At 39.0% G+C, this 18643-nt stretch overlaps 1 protein-coding gene across 1 annotated transcript in view; it reads right to left on the bottom strand.

The window, feature by feature from the left end:
- Positions 1 to 809: 809 nt before the first annotated feature.
- ALMS1 (Alstrom syndrome 1) overlaps positions 810 to 18643 on the bottom strand; it is a 201300-nt gene continuing 183466 nt past the window's right edge. Inside the window, exons 17-23 of the mRNA XM_008571165.1 lie at positions 9954 to 10074; positions 8603 to 8809; positions 8053 to 8294; positions 7139 to 7322; positions 6173 to 6236; positions 2226 to 2325; positions 810 to 1159 (exon numbers count right to left, since the gene is read on the bottom strand). Of these exons, the coding sequence (XP_008569387.1) occupies positions 1115 to 1159; positions 2226 to 2325; positions 6173 to 6236; positions 7139 to 7322; positions 8053 to 8294; positions 8603 to 8809; positions 9954 to 10074 (963 nt within the window). The 3' untranslated portion in view covers positions 810 to 1114. The remainder of the gene's footprint in view (positions 1160 to 2225; positions 2326 to 6172; positions 6237 to 7138; positions 7323 to 8052; positions 8295 to 8602; positions 8810 to 9953; positions 10075 to 18643) is intronic.

The following is an 18643-nucleotide window of genomic DNA, read 5'->3' as shown; positions in this document are numbered from 1 at the left end:
CTGAAAGGGGGTTTAATAGGTATTAATCCTCTAATTTTAGAGGTAAACTGGCCCAAAGTTAATTACCTTGCCCAGCAAGAAAGGGAAGAAGCAGGAGTCAACCTCACACACCTGAATCCTAATCGTGTCCTTCTGGGTTTGAAAGGGGGCCTGGGTGGCACATCTGAAAGCTCTGAATGGGCTTGGGGGCAGGGCCTGCTCTTTGATACAGGCCTCTCAGGAAGACTTCTGGGGAGGTGACTGCTGGGGGGGGGGGGCGCTGAACTTACAGTGAGGTTGCTTAGCACTTTCCAGGCCACAGGGAAAGAAAATCCTGTTATACTCTGATCCAGCACTGGATTAAGTGCTTTCCATGCATTACCTCATTTATTAACTCATCTTTTTCAGAGTTGTTCTCTAAGTTATAAATGTTGGTTTCATGTGTGATGATGACTGGTCTGAGGCATCAATCCTAAAAACAAGAGTGTGGGTGGAAGAAAATCCACCAAAGGAGGCTGGTGGCCTTTCTTCCCAGCTTTCAAAGCCAGTCCCTGGGGCAGCTGTAGTGAGGCTGAGACAAGGCTCTGGACCCAAGGTGCCCATGTCTGCCAGGAGTCTCTGGGCACATCTCATGGGTACTTAACCAGACACTCTCTCCACAAAGCCCTCAACAGGTCTCTCACCATGTTGCATTTTGTTTTTAAAAGATGGGCCACGTTTCCTTCTAAGAGCCCATTTTCCTCAATTGATGTATCTAGACACTCAGAGGAGACACTGCACAGCTCGCTGCCCCTCTCCAGGTAGGAAACAAATGACCCTCTACTGCTTGCTTTGCTATGAGTAAATCAAAAGTTATTTATTGTCTAAAAGTATAAAAACACATACAAAAAAGGGAATCATTCTTGGCTAGAATTAAGAGATAATATCATTGCATCACACAGCCCTGGGGGCAGTTATTTCCAAACCATATGTAATTTTAATCTCCACTGTGCCCTAGACTCTTTAGAAGTTACTATATCTAAATTACACATGGACAAAGAGTGAGCTTTATTAAACCAGACTCATAAAAGTAAGGATTATGCTTCTCCAGGTTCATAAAATATAATTCCAAGGCTCTGAGGAAAATAATCTTATGTCAGTCCCAGGGAACTTTTCTCCCCAAGAGTTGGTTGGTCACTTTCTGTGGAAGAAAAGAAAGGCAGGAAAGAAGTTAGGTACTCTTGCCACTCCGTACCCCAGCCACGTCGTTGAAGAGAACTAGTGTACTTCTACCCAAATCTTGTTTTACTCAGAAACTTGTTTTACTAGTTTGCGGAAACTGTGGTAATTATACAAACAATACTTCTTGAAATATTTGAGAAAGGTGGTCTATAATCACTATTATTTCTATATGGGTATAGATAATCTATAATCCTGATAGACTAATCGATCCACCAGTTCACAAATATGAGAGGCCTGGTCTTGCGGTGCGACACACAAGATAGGCTGCTCAGTGCCAGGGGCCTCCCCTCCTGAGACAGCTGGCCTGGGCTTGAGGGCGAGCTCCAGAAGCAGTTCCAATTCCACATCAGTCTGGCATGAACGGGTCTTTGGTTTCTGACCTTCAGAATTCTCTGGCGTATGCTGAGTAGGTTGGGGAGGAAACAGGGAAGGATATGGCCCTTCAGGCACAGCAGCCAGTCTAGTTTCTCAGGGAATTAATTAATAGCAAGACCTCTGCCCTGTCAGGTTCTTGGACTTAACACCACTGATTCCACTAGGGCTATGGGCAGGAAATGGTGGCAGCTTGAAGGCTTCTGACCACCCAAGATGACAACTCTTATGTCACACTCAGACATTTTCCAGTTCATTAGAACAGTTCTAGAGGTATCTGACTTACCCATGAGGGACATAAAATCATCATTTGGGACTCTAGAATGAAAACCTGACAATTCTGATAGATTTGGACATTTCCATCATGATGCCTAAATTGACTCCTATGTGTGAAATTTGGTTTCATTCCAAATGCACGCATGGAAAGAGCCTTACACAATTAAGGCTGAGGAGCTAAACCTGACTTGAAATCTAATCACGGGTGCCTTATCTTCCAAATTTCAGCGCTTGTACAATACATTTTGAGCTTAAGTTCACTCCTCCAATGTGGTTAACTCTCAGTGAGTACTCAAACAGGTCAGAGGTATTCCTCTCAATTTCTCTTTCCCCTGATAAACTGGATACATCACGCTATAGAAAGAGGACCGGCTGACCTTTTTATACAGCTGGGCTCGCAGCCGGTATGACTTATATTCTGATCTCCTCTTCTCCTCTTCTCTCTTTTTCTGTACTTCTGGAAGCTGCTCATAAATCCTTAGAAATGGCATAGTGAAAAGACAGAAAGCAGTGAGGTTACCAAGGTACAGAGGCACATGATCTTTTCTCAGCACACCTCCCTAAGCTCTACTGCTCTTCAGGTATTTAGTCCCTCATAGACAGGCCTGGGCCCCTGTTAGACACTTGGACACAGGGCATCCTAGCCTGAGTGCTCATGATCCGGAAGGGGAGACAGATAAATAAAAACATAATGAAACCTTCCTAATTGTGGTTACTTCTGGGAAAAGAGTGGGATAAATGGGATGTAGGTGAACTTCTGCTGTCCACTCTACACACAAAAATGTATTTATTGTTTCAACATAAGATAATGAACGGGTATTACTACTATATTTTTAAACTCAAGGAAAATAATGGAAAGGAAAAGTACTATAATAGTCATATCTACAAAATGCTACACAGAGTTACAGAAGAAGAAACTTATTCAGGGAAGGCTTCAGAGAGGAGATTAGGCTTGAATGGGTCTTGAAGAATAGTTAGGAGCAGACAGGGAATAGGAGAAGAGAGAGAGAGGACACCTAAATTAGGGAAATGTGAATACTGGTAAGAATGGAGACAAGGCTTCATAGAGAGGAGTGTAGGGGAACAGGTGGAAAGCAGGTGAGGTGGGGGTGATGGGAAAAGATGATGAGTAACACAAGCTCCAGAGACACAATCCTCGACATGATCCAGTTGAAGGAGTACTGGATCGGGAGCCCAAACTCCGGGCTCTAACTCCAGGTCTGACCTTAACTTGATGGATTACTTTCCTTCTCTGGGTTGAGTTTCCTAAAAATTAAGGGTGAACTAGATGATATTTAACATCCCATTAAATTCCATGTTTCTTAGGTGGAAGTGGAGCACTTCCTTGAAAAGGGGCCATACAAGAAATGAAATTCAATAGAACCACTCTAATGCAAATGCACAGTTTAAAATCCAAGATCCTCTCCAGAAGATGGGTACTTAATCTACACCCACAAGCATGTTTATGATTGAAAGCATTGATAACCTTACAGAAGATGCCCTGCCTGTCTTCCTGTATTCAAGTTTCATAGTCCCTTACAGCAAGGACACCTCTTGCTGAGGTAAGAGTGTAATTAACTGACTCACAATGAACGCTGTATAATTTTGCCTAATTAAATTCTGTGACAGAGTTAGAATGAAGCAAAGGTTCTCAAATTTTTTGGACCTAGGATCCCTTTACACTCTAAAAGTTGAGGAGCCCAATGTAGATTTCATCTATTATGCCATATTAAAAATTAAAACTAAAAAAAAAAATTTTTTTTTTCCCTTTTTGTCTTTTTTCATGACCGGCAACGGATCGCAACCCTCAGTGTCACACCCGTACCGGCCCGGGACCGGCAACGGGATCGCAACCCTAGGTGTTGCTCCCTGCACCTCGCTCAGCCAGTGAGCAGGAACCGGTCTGTATGTGGGATCCGAACCCTTGGTGGGAGCGCCACCGCGCTTCCCAAGCGGCGCACTGTAGCAGTGCGCCACCGGGCCGGCCCCTAAAACTAAAAATTAAAAAAATTTTCTTAATTTACTAAAAAATAATAATAAGACTGTTACATGCTAACATAAATAACCTATGTTCTTAAAATAAAAAATAAAGATGTTTTCCAAAACAAAAACATTCTTTTTTTTAAAGTGAGAAGAGTGGCACTGATTTACTTTTTTTTTTTTTTTGTTGTTGCAGTGTTTTGGTTTAATAGAAGATAGCTGGATTCTTATATCTGCTTCTGTATTAAGTCTGTTGTTATATAATGCTCTGGTTATAGTATACATTTAAAAAAATCCAGCTTAGGCATATACATAGTCGGAAAATAGCTGAGTAATCTAATATTCTTTTCAGACAACTATTGATCTTCTTTGATACCAAAACTTGACAAGTGGTAGTTTCTTAAAAATTAGTTGCAAGGGGATATCTGAAATCACATTGATAAACCTTTTATACTCTCTTACATAAAAATCTATCAGTCTATCTTGCACTTTGAATGGATCTTTTATCCATGCCTGATTTTGTAACGTCATGCAAAAATCATTTGGAAAATCCTGGTCCAGTCAGTTAGGCAGATCTTCCAAATGTTGACAAATTTATATTATATGAAAAACATCGCATTTGTTAACGTCACTGCTGATCTCTCCAGAAAAGTCTAAGTACTGGGAAGTTGTCAAACTCATGATGAATACAAGTCTTCTAGACTTCTATTCTCTGCTTGAAAGCACAAATTTTCTTTTTTGCAACAAATACTGTCAGCTGTTTTCCTTGAAGTGACAGACTCATTTCTTTATTTTTAAGAAAATGTCTGTCATATACCTAAATTGGAATAATCAGTTTATCTGTCAGTTATTCTTTCAAGTAAAAGTCATGTTCACAAAAAAGGCAGCTAGGGGCTGGCCCCGTGGCTCACTCAGGGGAGTGCGGCACTGGTAGAGCCAAGGCCGTGGGTTCGGATCCTATATAGGGACGGCCGGTGCACTCACTGGCTGAGTGTGGTGCGGACCACACTGTACAGAGGGTTGCGATCCCCTTACTGGTCAAAAAACAAAAAAAAACAAAAAACACAGCTAGTTCAGCTCACTACACAAACAAGGACATAAGTGCTTTTCCTCGAAACAGTCGTTGTATTTTGGTATGCAGCAGAAGTATTTTATGTGTACTTCTGTGACACTGCTGGCAGATGGCTGTGAAGAATACAATGCCTACTAGACTAGTATGGTTTGGTGCCACCTTCTGGAATAGTGCTAAGGCCCCAGCAGTTTTACTCCCCCTACTACCTCATTGCTTTTGCATCATCAGTGCAAATGTCAACACAGTGAAAAGGCACATAATGTTCTAGTATTATTTTGAAATTAGTTTTGATCTTGCAAACCCCTGAAAGGGTCTCAGCAACTTCCAGGGGCCCATGGACCACGTTCTGAGAACCACTGGATTAAAGCATCCCTTTGTATTATCTATAAGGAAAGGGTTTACTAAAGAGAGAGTAAAAACAAGATTTCAAGAGGAATACTTAAATTTTATAAGATAGTGTTTTCAAGAACCATCATTCTGAAGAAGCATGATGCCAATTATAAAAGTGTTCTTATTAAAGCAAGTCTCCAATGAACCCCTAAAAAGTAATACTTAACCTAGTAATTCCATGGCATGCTCATGATCAATAATATGCATAATCTTAATTAATTAATTAATGAGTGGTTAATGCTTGCAATGGCACAAAATTCAAAAAATATAAAAATGTGAAAAATTAGTCTCTTTCCTACCTCTGTACTCCAGCTACTCAGTCCTTTCTCCCAAAGGCAACCACTATTACCAGTTTTTTGTCTTCCAGAAATACTCAATGCATATAAAAGTATACACATCTATGTAAGCACAAATACATCTTTGTGAAGACCACAAATGGTAACAGTGTACATATGCTTCTGAAACTTAATTTTTTTTTTAAGCTTAACTTAATGTGTCTTAGAGAATACTCCATTATTTCTCTCTATTGGATAAATTCCTAGAACTGGGATTGCCATGACAAAGGGTATAGCTAGCCTCAATACATATTTAATTTTATTTCAAAATATTCTTTATTTATATTTAGGTTTCTAATAAAGATGAGCCTAAGGCATGCAAATAAGTGGGAATTCTTTTCCTCTTTTGTAATATGAGTCATTCATAGCATGATCTACTATTTTTCTTTTCTCTTTCAGTGCCTTGAGAAACTACTTTTACAACTTAATTTCTCATAATGTTTTAATTTGAGAATAATGCCTTTATTTTGGGGGACAAGGCAGAGATCCTGACCACTTGGTGGCTTGATTTATACTTTTATAATTACTCTTGTTTATTTGGCCTTACCTTTTGGACCTCTGAATCATTTCCTTCTTTCCAATAGGCTTGTTCTTCTGGGAAGCCAGGAAAACTAAGCAAGAGAAGAAGGGGTTTTCAGTGGATAGTGACTTAATAAGGAAGGTGTGGCACTCAAGAGCTGTGAGAGGGAGCTTGCAGGACTTTGTGCCCCTACTCTGAACTGGCAATACTGGGGAGTGAGCAATGACCATGGCCAGGGTTAGACTAGGTTGACTGTGATAGCAGCATAAGGCCCCTAAAGACATAACACTCTGGCACAGACTAGACAGTTTGAATTGAAAAACTGACCAGGTCATAGGTAAGGTTGTGGTGAAAGCATTAGGTAGTACTGTATAGTTTTCACAGCTTTCATATATTATTTTATTGAGATTTTGTGCTTAGCATAATCATTAAGAGCACAGACGCTGGAGCCAGCCCACCTGGGTTCAAATCTCTAGCTCTTTCACTTATTAGGTGTGTAATCTTCAGCAAGGTGCTTAATTTCTCACAGCAAAACAGGGATATTAATAGTATTTAGAGAGCATTAAATGAGAACAGTGCCTGGGCAAGACATAAGGGCTATATGTGTTTATTATTGTTATTGCTGTTGTTGTTATTGCCACCCTAAGAGGTAGGCAAGCCTGAAATCAGCCCCATCTTTAAATAAAAAAGTTCTACTTTTGGAACTAACTTGCTCGTGGAAACAGAGTTGGTTTATAAAAGAGCCATTCTCACTGCACACTCTTGTTTTTGAGATGCAGTGACAGGGCCAGAGTAACTGGGCTTATTTGGATTGTGGAAGTGCTGAGAGCTAAGTTGGGCAAGTTCCACTAGCTAAGGGGATTTGAGTCTTGGCCGGCAAAAAGTCACTTTCTGTCCACTTAACTGGCCCGGCATTTAGCAATGCCCCATAGCACAGTAGCAGGCCTTGCCCTCTCTCCTCCACTAATAGGAGAGTGAACAAGCAAGGTGTACCTCTTTTGGGCAGCGTGTGCATGGGATTCCGGCAGCCCTGCCATTCTCTCACGGTGTTGAATAGAGCATCCCGCTCACTCTGTAACATGTTCTGCAGCTTCCTCTCCTGGACTATTAACTTCAGGCGCTTTACCCGCTCCCCAGAGCGGGAGATGAAGTCAGGTCTGTGAAGCTGAAGTGATTCCTAAGGAGAAGCCCCAACCTTACATTAATGATGCAGTCTCTTCTCTCCAAGTGTCTAGAAAAATAACACCTGTCAAACAGGTTTAGAGAGCCTATTTCTAATGCTCAGAAAATATCTGAAGAATACTCTGACCCCTCTCTGTGGGAGAGAGCTCCAGCAGGGAAACCAGAGGGATCAAAGAAATGCCTTTGGAATAAGCCAAGAGCTTATTATAACGGCAATTACAACTCTCCCAAATGTCCACGGGACAGCCCATCATGCTATTTTAAATTTCTCTTCAAACAAATACATCATTAAATAAAATTTCCTTTAGTCCCCAAGGGACATACCAGCAGATAATTGGTGCCTTTGAAATCCTGTGTTAAGCAGGAACTGGCACACAATGGAGAAACAAATACAAGGCTGACACAGACATCAGGCCTTTGGGTAGATACTCCACGTGTGGGTATCTGCAAACCCCATGAGCAGTGCCACAACATCCTCCCTCCTACTGCCTTGTTAACGTGTCCTGGGGGTGACACACCATTTAGAATGGTTAAGGGTAAGGCAGACTTTGATTAGCAATGAGAAACCAAGCCCTTACAGAGGGAAAACAGGTGAACTGTGAAGGTGCTAGAAGACAGAGTCACGTGACCAAACCTTAGCACACTAAGTCACAGATGTAACTTTTTTGTGTCTAGCCCTTGTTCCCCCTAAATATATAGCTAAAGTTAACATATTGTCATTGCACCTGTAGAGTTGCTCTCACAAATGGCCTCAGTGGGTCTCTGCCATCATCTCTGCCTGGGCCTGCTGATGCCCCCTGACCGTCCATGCGCTGTCCCTGCCAGTTCTGTTCCCGCAGTGGCTCCCTCCAGGGTTTGGTTTTGGTTATTGGTTCAAACCAGGAGATACCAGGGCCATAAATCTTGGGCAGGTTTTCCTTCTTAGATCCAGATTTCACATTTTCCACAGGAACAAACCATGAAACTCCTACAGGAAATATTTTTAAGAAGGAAAAAATATTTTTCATGTTTTACAGCCTCACCCAGCTATCATCAAAGACACGTGTAAAATAAAGACTCACAGGGGACTCAGCTGTCAGAGGCCACCCTTGAGTCTGGCTCAATTGCAGGTATGACTCTGTAATTGTAGTGTCAGATATTTTGAAAATTTGCCAAGGTGGTGGCTGGGGTAAGTGGGGTCAACATAGAGTCATTCAGACACAAAGAATCTTAGCATTGCAAGAGACTTGAAATTCACTAGTTTTTCTGCTATAAAACCTGGAATTAAAAACTGACCTTCACAGGAATTCTGCTTGTTCTTCCTTAACTTTCTGTCCCCAGGATAACTGATAAAGAGCATTTTCTCTTCAATTTTTTCTTCTGACCAAGAAGTAGTCACATCACTGTCCTCTTCTAATCTAGCTTCGCTAGAACTTGGAGTTGGGAAAGTCATCCCAACATCTCGAGTATGTTTTTTGGCACCATTCACAATCTCCAAGTTACCTAAGGGGGAAGATCACAAATGAACAGCCTTGAGGCTTAGCTGACAGGTTTATTCAAGTCAGTAGGTGAAGCCTTTTTAATCCTTCAAAAACATACTGCCTTTGTTTAGTGGGGAGGAATGGGAAGAGACAGGAAGAGAGGGAAGGGTGGGGGGAAATGGAGAGAAGCAGAGTGAGAGAGGGAGGGAGGGAAGAAGAGGGAGAGAAAGACAGCAAACACTTATAGTCCTATCGGCAGTCATCCAAATAAGAAAGATGCTGGTAGAGGTAAAGACTTGAGGAGGAGAAAAATATCAAAAGGAAAGTTTATTTTTGTTTTATGAAATCAAAAGTCGTACAAAGGCATAAAATGAAAGGCCCCCTTCCCACTCCTGTTCTCCATTCACTCTGTTCACAACCCCATATGAGTCCAGAGAATTTTCTTGTTGCACATTCAAGCAATTCTCTTCCCTCCTTTATTTTATTTAAAAAAAAAAATATATAGGCCGGGGTTTGATCCCTGTACCTTTTTGCAGCAGTTAGCTGCAAAAAGAAAAAAAACAAAAACATGTAGTAGTATGCTATACACTGCTCTGTATCTTGATTTTTCTTTTAAATTATATATCTTGCAGATCTTTCCATATTAGTAAAAAAAAAAAAAAGAGCTTCCTCATTCTATGTAGGATTTCATTATATGGGTGTACAATAATTTATTTAATCATTTAACTATTGACGAACATCTAAACTGATTTTAATTTTCTGCTATAACAAATAATACTTCAATGTCTGATTTTGTACACTTGTCATTTTGCCCATATCCAAATATATCTATAGGCTAAATTCCACATATGCACAGTAAATCTATAGGATAAATTCCAAAAGTGAATATGCTGGGTCAAAGTAATTTTGATAGGAATGGCCAAATTGCCTTTCACAGGGGTTGTACCAACTTATACTCTCACTAAAATGTACAAGGGTACCCATTTCTCTACACTCTTCCCCTCAAACTTGCCATCAAATTTAGATCTTGCCAATCTGAGAGGTGAAAAATGGCATTTGGATATAGTTTTAACCTTCATATCCTTTATTATGAGTGAGGTTGAATATTTTATATGCTTAAGAACCATTTGTATTTCAATGGAAAAGTTTAAATTCAAGTAATTTACCTGCTTGTACACCCTTGTTTAACATGTGCACATTTTGATTGTTGTAAAGGGTAGAGTTCCAGCTCAAGAAACTACTGGCAGAAGATGAAATAGATTCAGAGGAAATCATATGATTTGCCACCTGCAAAAAAAAAAAAAAGAAACATGGTTATCATTACCTGCAATCAATGGCACAGTTATTCACAGGATAAGCAAGCCTACAAGTCCTCAAAAGCCATTTCCAATCCAATTGAAATTGTTGAGATGCAGTTGGAGGAAGCCTGCAACAATGTGAACATGCTGCCATGCTCTCCGTGATGTTGTAGCTGGATAGGGCCTGAGCTGTTACAAGACAGTAAGACAAAAAAACTCTGGGTGTATTTTTCAGGGCTTGAAAAAACCCTGGGGAGGATGCCAGCCAAATATCAGCCTGGTGCATGTTCAGAATGAAATTCTGAACTAACACCTGCATATAATTTTGATGTGAGATAAAGAGGACTGGGGATAGTTAAAGAAAGTGATGAGCTGCAGAGAGCACTTTTCAATAAGAGCGCACTGAGACACTTACACAAGGACAAGTGCCAAAGAGTTGCAAGGCCCCATGAGAAGTGCTGAATAACTGAAGTATTGCAGAAAGCATTAAAGAGCCCAAAGGCCTTTTCTGTTATATTCAGGGCAAGTTCTAGAGCAATGAAGGGCAAGTTCAGGGATTGAAGCTGATGGTGACAAAAAGATGATCAAAATATAGTTGAACAAATGTAGTATAAAATAGTATTTCTTAAAGTTGCTCATCATAAAAATATACTGGAGGGGGACATAACCCAGAACAATAAACTGGAATCTCTAGGGGAGGGATTTAGGCATCTATACGTTGAATAAATGCCAGATGATTCTCTACTTAAGCAAGTTTGGTAGAGGTGAATTGAAACCCAAGTCAGGAGAGGAAACAGAGTATCTTCTCCCTTGAACTAGATAAACTATATTCCAGGGCCATAAGGAGATGCAACAGAAACCTGGAGAAGAGGAGATATAGTAGACATTTGGAGACAGGAAATGTTTTGATTTTCAGAAAGGCAAGCATTGCAGACTGGTGGGTTAAATACTAATGACCTGTAAAATTCAGGATGAATCACCAATCTGACAATTTGCAAGCATCAGGAGGTCAAAGAAAAGATTAGCAAATTTCAGACAGGGCTCAGTAAGGCAGGGAGAACAAGCCTTGCCAAGTTAGGCTTGTTTTCCTTAGTAGATATGGTCACGTGACCGGCAGACCAAAAGGATGTATAGTAGAGTACACCTAGATTTAAAATGACAAAACATCTCATGGCATCTTTGAGGGCATAATGGAGTTATATGGGTTGAAGGAAAATATAAGTTGATAGAACCATAATTGATTGAACCAACCTTATCCAAATATTATTGTCAATACACAGAGAGACCTTTATTGAGTGGTACATCTTGCATTGGACAACAGATATTTATTAAGCGCCTACTGTGTGCCAGTCACTGGGTTTGGCTCTGGTTATTCCTTCTTAACATTTTATATATCAGTCTTGGAGATAAAGAAAGCAGGAGAATTTCCATAAAATACACATCTGGGAGTGCCTGAATGGCTGTCAGGATCCCAAATAACAACAGTAATGACAGGCCAAATCAAACAAGAGGATGTTTTGTAGGGATAATGGTAAAGTCCTGAATATTAGGCAGGAAGAATGGCAGCAACTTTGATGCAGTAGAAAAAGCTCTAGATCTGGAATCCAAAGACCTAATGCAGTCTCAGATCTTCCCTCTACTAGCTGTCTCTTCTTGAGCAAGCCACTACCTCTTTGTGCCATTTTCCCCACCTAGAAAAGGGAACAATATCTGCATTTCTGAAACTACAGAAGTTTTAGAAAAAATGAATGATTTCAATGGTAAACTGTAAAAAACTAATATAAAACTATGAGACTACTATGAGGCCAAAAAAAACCTCAACGTGTACAAGTCCAGAAAGGACAGTGAGGAAGATGTGACTGATGGGCAATACACTGCATCTTCTCGGTAGCTGTGAAACAGAGGAAGAAAGCACTTTACGTACTGAAATGCACTGACTTTCAAAGTGTGCTGCCGTTATTGTGAAAAAGGGTAGAAAACATAAGTAGGTGTTTGTTTTTTTATGTATAAAGTATCTCTGAAATAAAAGAATCTAGATTGGAAATGAAGAAATAAAACTTTTTATTTGCAAATGACACGATCCTGTCTGTAGAAAATACGAAAGAATCCACAAAGTAATAGAACTAATAAACAAGTTTAGTCAGGTTTAGAATATAAGATGAATAAGATAAAAAAATCAATTGCATTTCTATATCCTAGCAATGAACAACCTGCAAATAAAATTAAGGAAACAATCCCATCCACAACAGCATCAAACAGAATAAAATATTTAGGAATAAAGTTAACAACACGAGTGGAAGGTTTGCACACTGAAAACTGCAAAACATTGCTGGGAGAAATTAAAGACCTAAATAAATGGCAAGACATTCCACGTACATAAATTGGAAGACTCAAAATTGTTAGGATGGCAATTCTCCCCAAATTAATCTATAGATTCTGCACAATCTGTATAAAAATCCTAGCAAGATTTTTTGAAAAAATTTATAAGGTGATCTCAAATTCATATGGAAATTCAAAGGACTACAAAAGCCAAAAATTATAGAAAAAGAACAAATATGGAAGACTTCTATTTCCTGATTTCAAAACTTATAATGCTACAGTAACCAAGACATTGTGGTATTGGCATAAGAACAGACATATACACATCAATCAACAGAACAGAACTGAGAGTCCTGTTGGACTCAAAATGGTCAATTGATTTTCAACAAACATGCCAAAGCAACTCAATAGAGAAAAGAATAGTCTTTTAATCCAATGATGCTGGGACAATGGGATATCCATATGCAAAAAGATGAATTTAGATATACCATAACAAAAATGGACTCAAAATGGATCACTGACCTAAATATAAGAATTAAAACTATAAAACTTTTAAAAGAAAACATAGGAGAAAATCTTAGTGACTTTGGTTATGCAAGGAGTTCTTAGATATAACTACTATAACTAAAACATGAACTATAAAATAAAAACATTTCAAACTGGACTTTATCATTATTAAAAACCATTTGCACTTCAAAAGACTTTCAAAATAAAGAGTAAAGCCACAGACTGGGAGAAATTATTGCAAATCATACATCTGATGCATGACTTGTAACCAGAATTTATAAAGAATTCAAACAATTCAGTAGCAAGACAACCTAATTTAAAAATGGGCAAAAGATTTGAAGAGACATTTCACTAAAGAAGATATGAGCAGCTGATAAGCACTTGAAAAGATGTTTTAATATCATCAGTCATTAGGAAAATTCAAATTAAAATCACAATGACATATCACTTCATACCACTAGGATGGCTATAACAAAAAGATGGACACTAGCAAATATTGACAAGGATGTGAAGAAACTGGAGCCCTCACACATTTCAGGTGGGAATGTAAAATGATACAGCCACTTTGGAAAACATTCTGGCAGTTTCTTAAAAAGTTTATAAACATAAACTTACCGTATAACCCAGAAATTTTACTCCTAGGTAAATACCCAAAAGAAATTAAAATGTATGTTCACACAAAACACTTTTGCACAAATGTTCACAGCAACATTCATATTATCCAAAAAATGAAACAATCCAAATGTGTATCAACTGATAAACAAAATGTGGTATATCCATACAATGGGATATTATTCAGCAATAGAAAGGAACTACTAATACATACAACACAGAGGAACCTTGAAATTAATCAAGAGAAGCCAGATGTAAAAGACCACATATTACGATTTTATTTATATTAAATGTCCAGAAAAGACAGAGGCAGGTTAGTGGTTACCTGGGGCTGGGAACACAGATTCTTTGCAAATAGGTACAAAAGACCTTTATGGGGTGACAGAAATGTTCTAAAACTGGACTGTGGTGATGAGAAGGAGTAGGAAGGACACTCTGTATCAAATATTCTTTCATACATTTTGAATCCAGAACCATGTGGTTGTATTAGAAGTTTAAGAAATGAGAATAAACAAAACAAAAACTTGTGGGGAAGGGTGTGGAAATAGAGTTCAACAGTGAGTTCAACAGAAGTAAAACGTGTCAGGCCACAGAAGTATTCTAGCTGTTGTGAAGGTGATAAACCAGCACTGTCAACATGCTCACATGCTTAAAGGGACATGTTTAAAAATAGGATATCAACAGAGACTTAGGAAATCTGCCAAATTCAGAAAGCGGGGTGGGAACCATGACCTGTGTGGAACAGTTCGAAGAGTTAAGACCTGAGAGAAGACGCTTCAGGGCAGGAAGTGGGGGCCCAAGAGAGAGAAGACTAGATCTATTTCTGTGCCCTGAGAGTAGTTCCAGAAACAGCCAGGAATTCCAAAATGATCACATTTTGGATCTTTATAAATTAAAACCTTTGATAACTGGAGCCTTAGGCAAATGAAACGAGCTGCCCCATGAGCAGTGAGTGAGTGGTGTAGCTGCTGAAGCAGAGGCTGGCATGTCTTCTGATGCAGATGCAGCAGAAGTAGTGATGTGATGGGAGTGGGTAGGACCATAGGACTCCTATGGTCTCTTCCCAGCCTGAGACTCTCCTAAACCTCCTGCACTTCCAAAGTATACAACCAGTCATGGTATGCACCACGGGGGGTGTGAAAAAACACACTTTTACATTGGATTAAGTGATGAGCCTCGGTATGTGTGTTTCTGTTTTTAGTTCAAATCCTTCTTGCTGATTAATTCCGGACTATAAAAAGGTAAATATTTAAAAATAGAAAGTAATCTAAAAATAAATCCCCTCTCAACAAAATACATTTATTCAGCCCTCTAGGATGGACAAAACAAAACAAAAAAAAAGTATTTGCTAGGATGTGGAAAAATTGGAACCTTCATACATTGCTGGCAGGGATGTAAAATGGTGTAGGAGCTTTGGAAAACAGTTTGGCAGTTCCTCAAATGGTTAAATGTAGTTATCATATGATTGGGCAATTCTACTCCTAGGTATATACCCAAGAGAAATGAAAACATGTGTCCACACAAAAACTTGTACATGAATGTTCATAGCAGTTTTTTTTTTTTCCTTTTTGTCTTTTTTCGTGACCGGTAATGGATCACAACCCTCAGTGTCACGCTCGTACCGGACCGTGACCGGCAACGGGATCGCAACCCTTGGTGTTGCGCCCGCACCTCGCTCAGCCAGTGAGCGGCCGGTCTATATGTGGGATCCGAACCCTCGGCGGGAGGGCCACCGCGCTCCCAAGCGGCGCACTGTACAGTGCGCCACCGGGCCGGCACGTTCATAGCAGTTTTGTTTGTAAGTTCACAATAGCCAAAAAGTACAAACAACCCAGATGTTCATGGACTGATGAATGGATAAATAAAATGTGTTATTTTCATACAATGGAAAAGTATTTGGCCATAAAAAAGGAATGAACACATGCTACAATGTGTATGAATCTTGAAAACATTGCTAAATGAAAGAAGTCAGTCACAAAAAATTACATATTGTATGATTTCACTCATATAAAATGTCCAGAATAGGAAAATCCATGGAGACAGAAAGTAATTATTGGTTGCCTATGGGCTGGAGCAGAGGTGGGAGGTTGGGAAAATGAGGACTATTAATGTGTACAAGATTTTTTTGGAAGGTGCTGAAAATGTTCTAAAATTAGATTAGGGTGATGGTTGCAAAATTCTGAGAATATACCCCAAATCACTAAACTATATTTTAAATAGGTGAATTTTATGGCATGTGAAATATATTTCAAGAAAGCTGTAAAAATGTGTTTATTCATGTATGCAAAGTAAAATGAGTGTGGATTATGAAGACTTGTTTGAAGAAAAGAGTTTATCATGTCCTTCCTATAGTTCTACATCTGTGTTACTGAATCAGGGATACCAGAACATTGGAAGGTGATCAAAAGTGCTGCTTTCATATATAGTAAAGAACAGACAGTTCTAATAAATGTGGGCACTGGATACTATAGGTAAAACATAGCACTACAAACACTCATACTCTCACAGCTAAAGCCAAGTGCAAACTGTCATAATCATACAATCATGCCATGTAATATTGACTTCCATCCACAGATTCACAATAATCACAATGCACAGGCCTGCACGTAAGTCTGACAATGTGTGCTGAAGACCCATCATGGGATAGAACACCTTTTTTAGTTTTTCCTGAATTCATTTACAGATGCCGTTGGTAAACCACAACAGTCCACCTTCCTTAGTCCATGGGAGAGTCTCAGGCCCCTCCTCCAGTGGTCTCAGTATCTCAACATCCCTCAGGGCATGGGTGTGGAGAGCCCACACAGTTCTCTGTGTTGAGGATTAAACATGTAATGATTCATAAGATCACAAGTTAACTGAAATTATCAGCTACCATGGTTTAAACTTTCTGTTGCACATAGCTGGGAAGGAGGTATATGGCACTGGCTGCTTCTGTTTTAATTTCTATTATTATGAGAGCAAACTCACCTGGGAAAAGAAAGTAAATGTGACCATCTCAGAAATGTTTCAGGCTTTCTGCAGTACTTTTTAGTTTAATTAAAATCTATGTAAGATTCATTCCCATATTTATTGATTAGAGATACAAGACAGACCCCCAAATAAAAGCTTTTCAATTAAAAAAATTACTTTTTAGGTGGAAATTGAGCTTAGGAAAACATACCCAACATAGGAAAAAAGCCACGTTTTCTTATATGACCCTACACAGCTATTCTTCATGTAGGAAAACTGTTACTGCCAGGCCATCAGCCATCCAGGTATCTTCTTGGAGATGCTCTTCCTTCAGAGGGATGAATTTATGCTAATGCATTCATAACTATTCAAATTTAGGACCAGAGATACACATTGATAAGTCAGAGTCAAAATTAGAAATACAGTCTATCGCACCAAAAGATAGTCTTTTCTTGTGAAGTTTTTAGAAATGTGCAGATCAACGGCAATTGTAGTTTCAATATTAAAATTTACTAACCAGTAAGGGGTGACACAATCACCAAGCATCTGTCCAAAAAATAACATTTTGACAAATATTTAATTCCTAGAGAGAAGATAAAAGTTTATAAAAGCAGGAACTCCAGTGGTAACTAGCTATTATTCACCTTTAGAAAATCAGAACTTAATTAGATGTATTTCTGTAGATAACTATGTAAAACTTTCCCCATAAAACTAAGAATGCATTGTGCCGGCATAAAAGGTCCTCAAAAATTTTCTTTTGGTATGTGAATGAGTACAGATTGCAGAGACAAAACAATTGTGGGTGATGCCAAAATTCAAACCATGAGAATGGATGACTAAAGCGCAAAGAAGGCCATTATGGTCAACGGTCACTGGAAGTGAAGTCAAAAAAACTCTTAACAGGATAGTAAAATTTCCCAGATAATGGCAGGGTTTGAGGTAGGGAAAAGAAAGTGAACCAAGAGCTAATATCTTCAATTAACACATGGAAAAAACCAGAAGGTTGAAAGATAGTCATGAAAATCTTGTAGAGGGCAGTAGAGCTAGACGATATGGGTCCCAAAGGTTTTCCCTATTAGGATTGAAAAATATGATGGCCCTATATATATTTTCTTTCTTTACATTCTCCTAAATATATTCCCTCTTGGCTTTAATACCTATAAGGATTATGATCACCTTTACATAAATGATTCTAAAATATTCCACCCATGGTATATCCATGAGGTCAGATATACCTAGCTTGTTAGATATTTTTACTTAAATGTTCTGATCCAACTCAAGTTTCATAAATAAAATTCCTTTCTTCATGTTCCAGTCAGAATTAGTTTCCTTTTCAGATCTTTCCATTTTGATAAGGTGTCCACACATTATTTCAGTTGTTCTTTTTTCTTTTTTTTAAATTTGACTGGTAAGGGGCTCTTAACCCTTGACTTGGTGTTATCAGAACCACACTCTCCCGAGTGAGCCACAGGCCAGCCCCTATTTCAGTTATTCTGAACTGAAATTTCAAAAGAACCATGCCGGGTCGGCCTGTGGCTCACTCGGGAGAGTGCAGTGCTGATAACACCAAGGCCACGGGTTCGGATCCCATATAGGGATGGCCGGTTTGCTCGCTGGGTGAGCGTGGTGCTGACAACACCAAGTCAAGGGTTAAGATCCCCTTACCGGTCATCTTTTTAAAAAAAAAAAAAGAACCATGCCAATTAATTACCAAGTCTAACTGTTTGTGGTCTAACTTAACAAAAGAACATTCAATTTTTCTAATACATTAATTTATAAATATTACTTTATTATTTAAAATCTATTTTGACAAGTAGCTAACCATTCAGAAATAAAATTATATCTACAAACATAAAATAAAGTCCATGTGGATTAAGAGTTTATTTATTATTATTTTTTCTTAAAAGATGACCGGTAAGGGGATCTTAACCCTTGTCTTGATGTTGTCAGCATCACGCTCTCTCAAGTGAGCGAACCAGCCATCCCTACGTAGGGACCGGAACCTGTGGCCCTGGTGTTATCAGCACCACACTCTCCCAAGTGAGCCACAGGCCGACCCTTGGATTAAGAGTTTTAATGCATTGACTCTCTACTCTCAAAAGATTATTAAAAAAAAATTTTTTTTTATATAATCTTGAGATTGGAAGATCTTTCTTAGCATGGAACAAAGA

The sequence above is a fragment of the Galeopterus variegatus genome, unplaced genomic scaffold, assembly GCF_000696425.1.
Source record: "Galeopterus variegatus unplaced genomic scaffold, G_variegatus-3.0.2 Scaffold664, whole genome shotgun sequence".
NCBI classification, from domain to species: domain Eukaryota; kingdom Metazoa; phylum Chordata; class Mammalia; order Dermoptera; family Cynocephalidae; genus Galeopterus; species Galeopterus variegatus.
The sequence above is the reverse complement of the archived record's forward strand: the minus strand, read 5'-3'. Positions and strand labels throughout refer to the sequence as shown.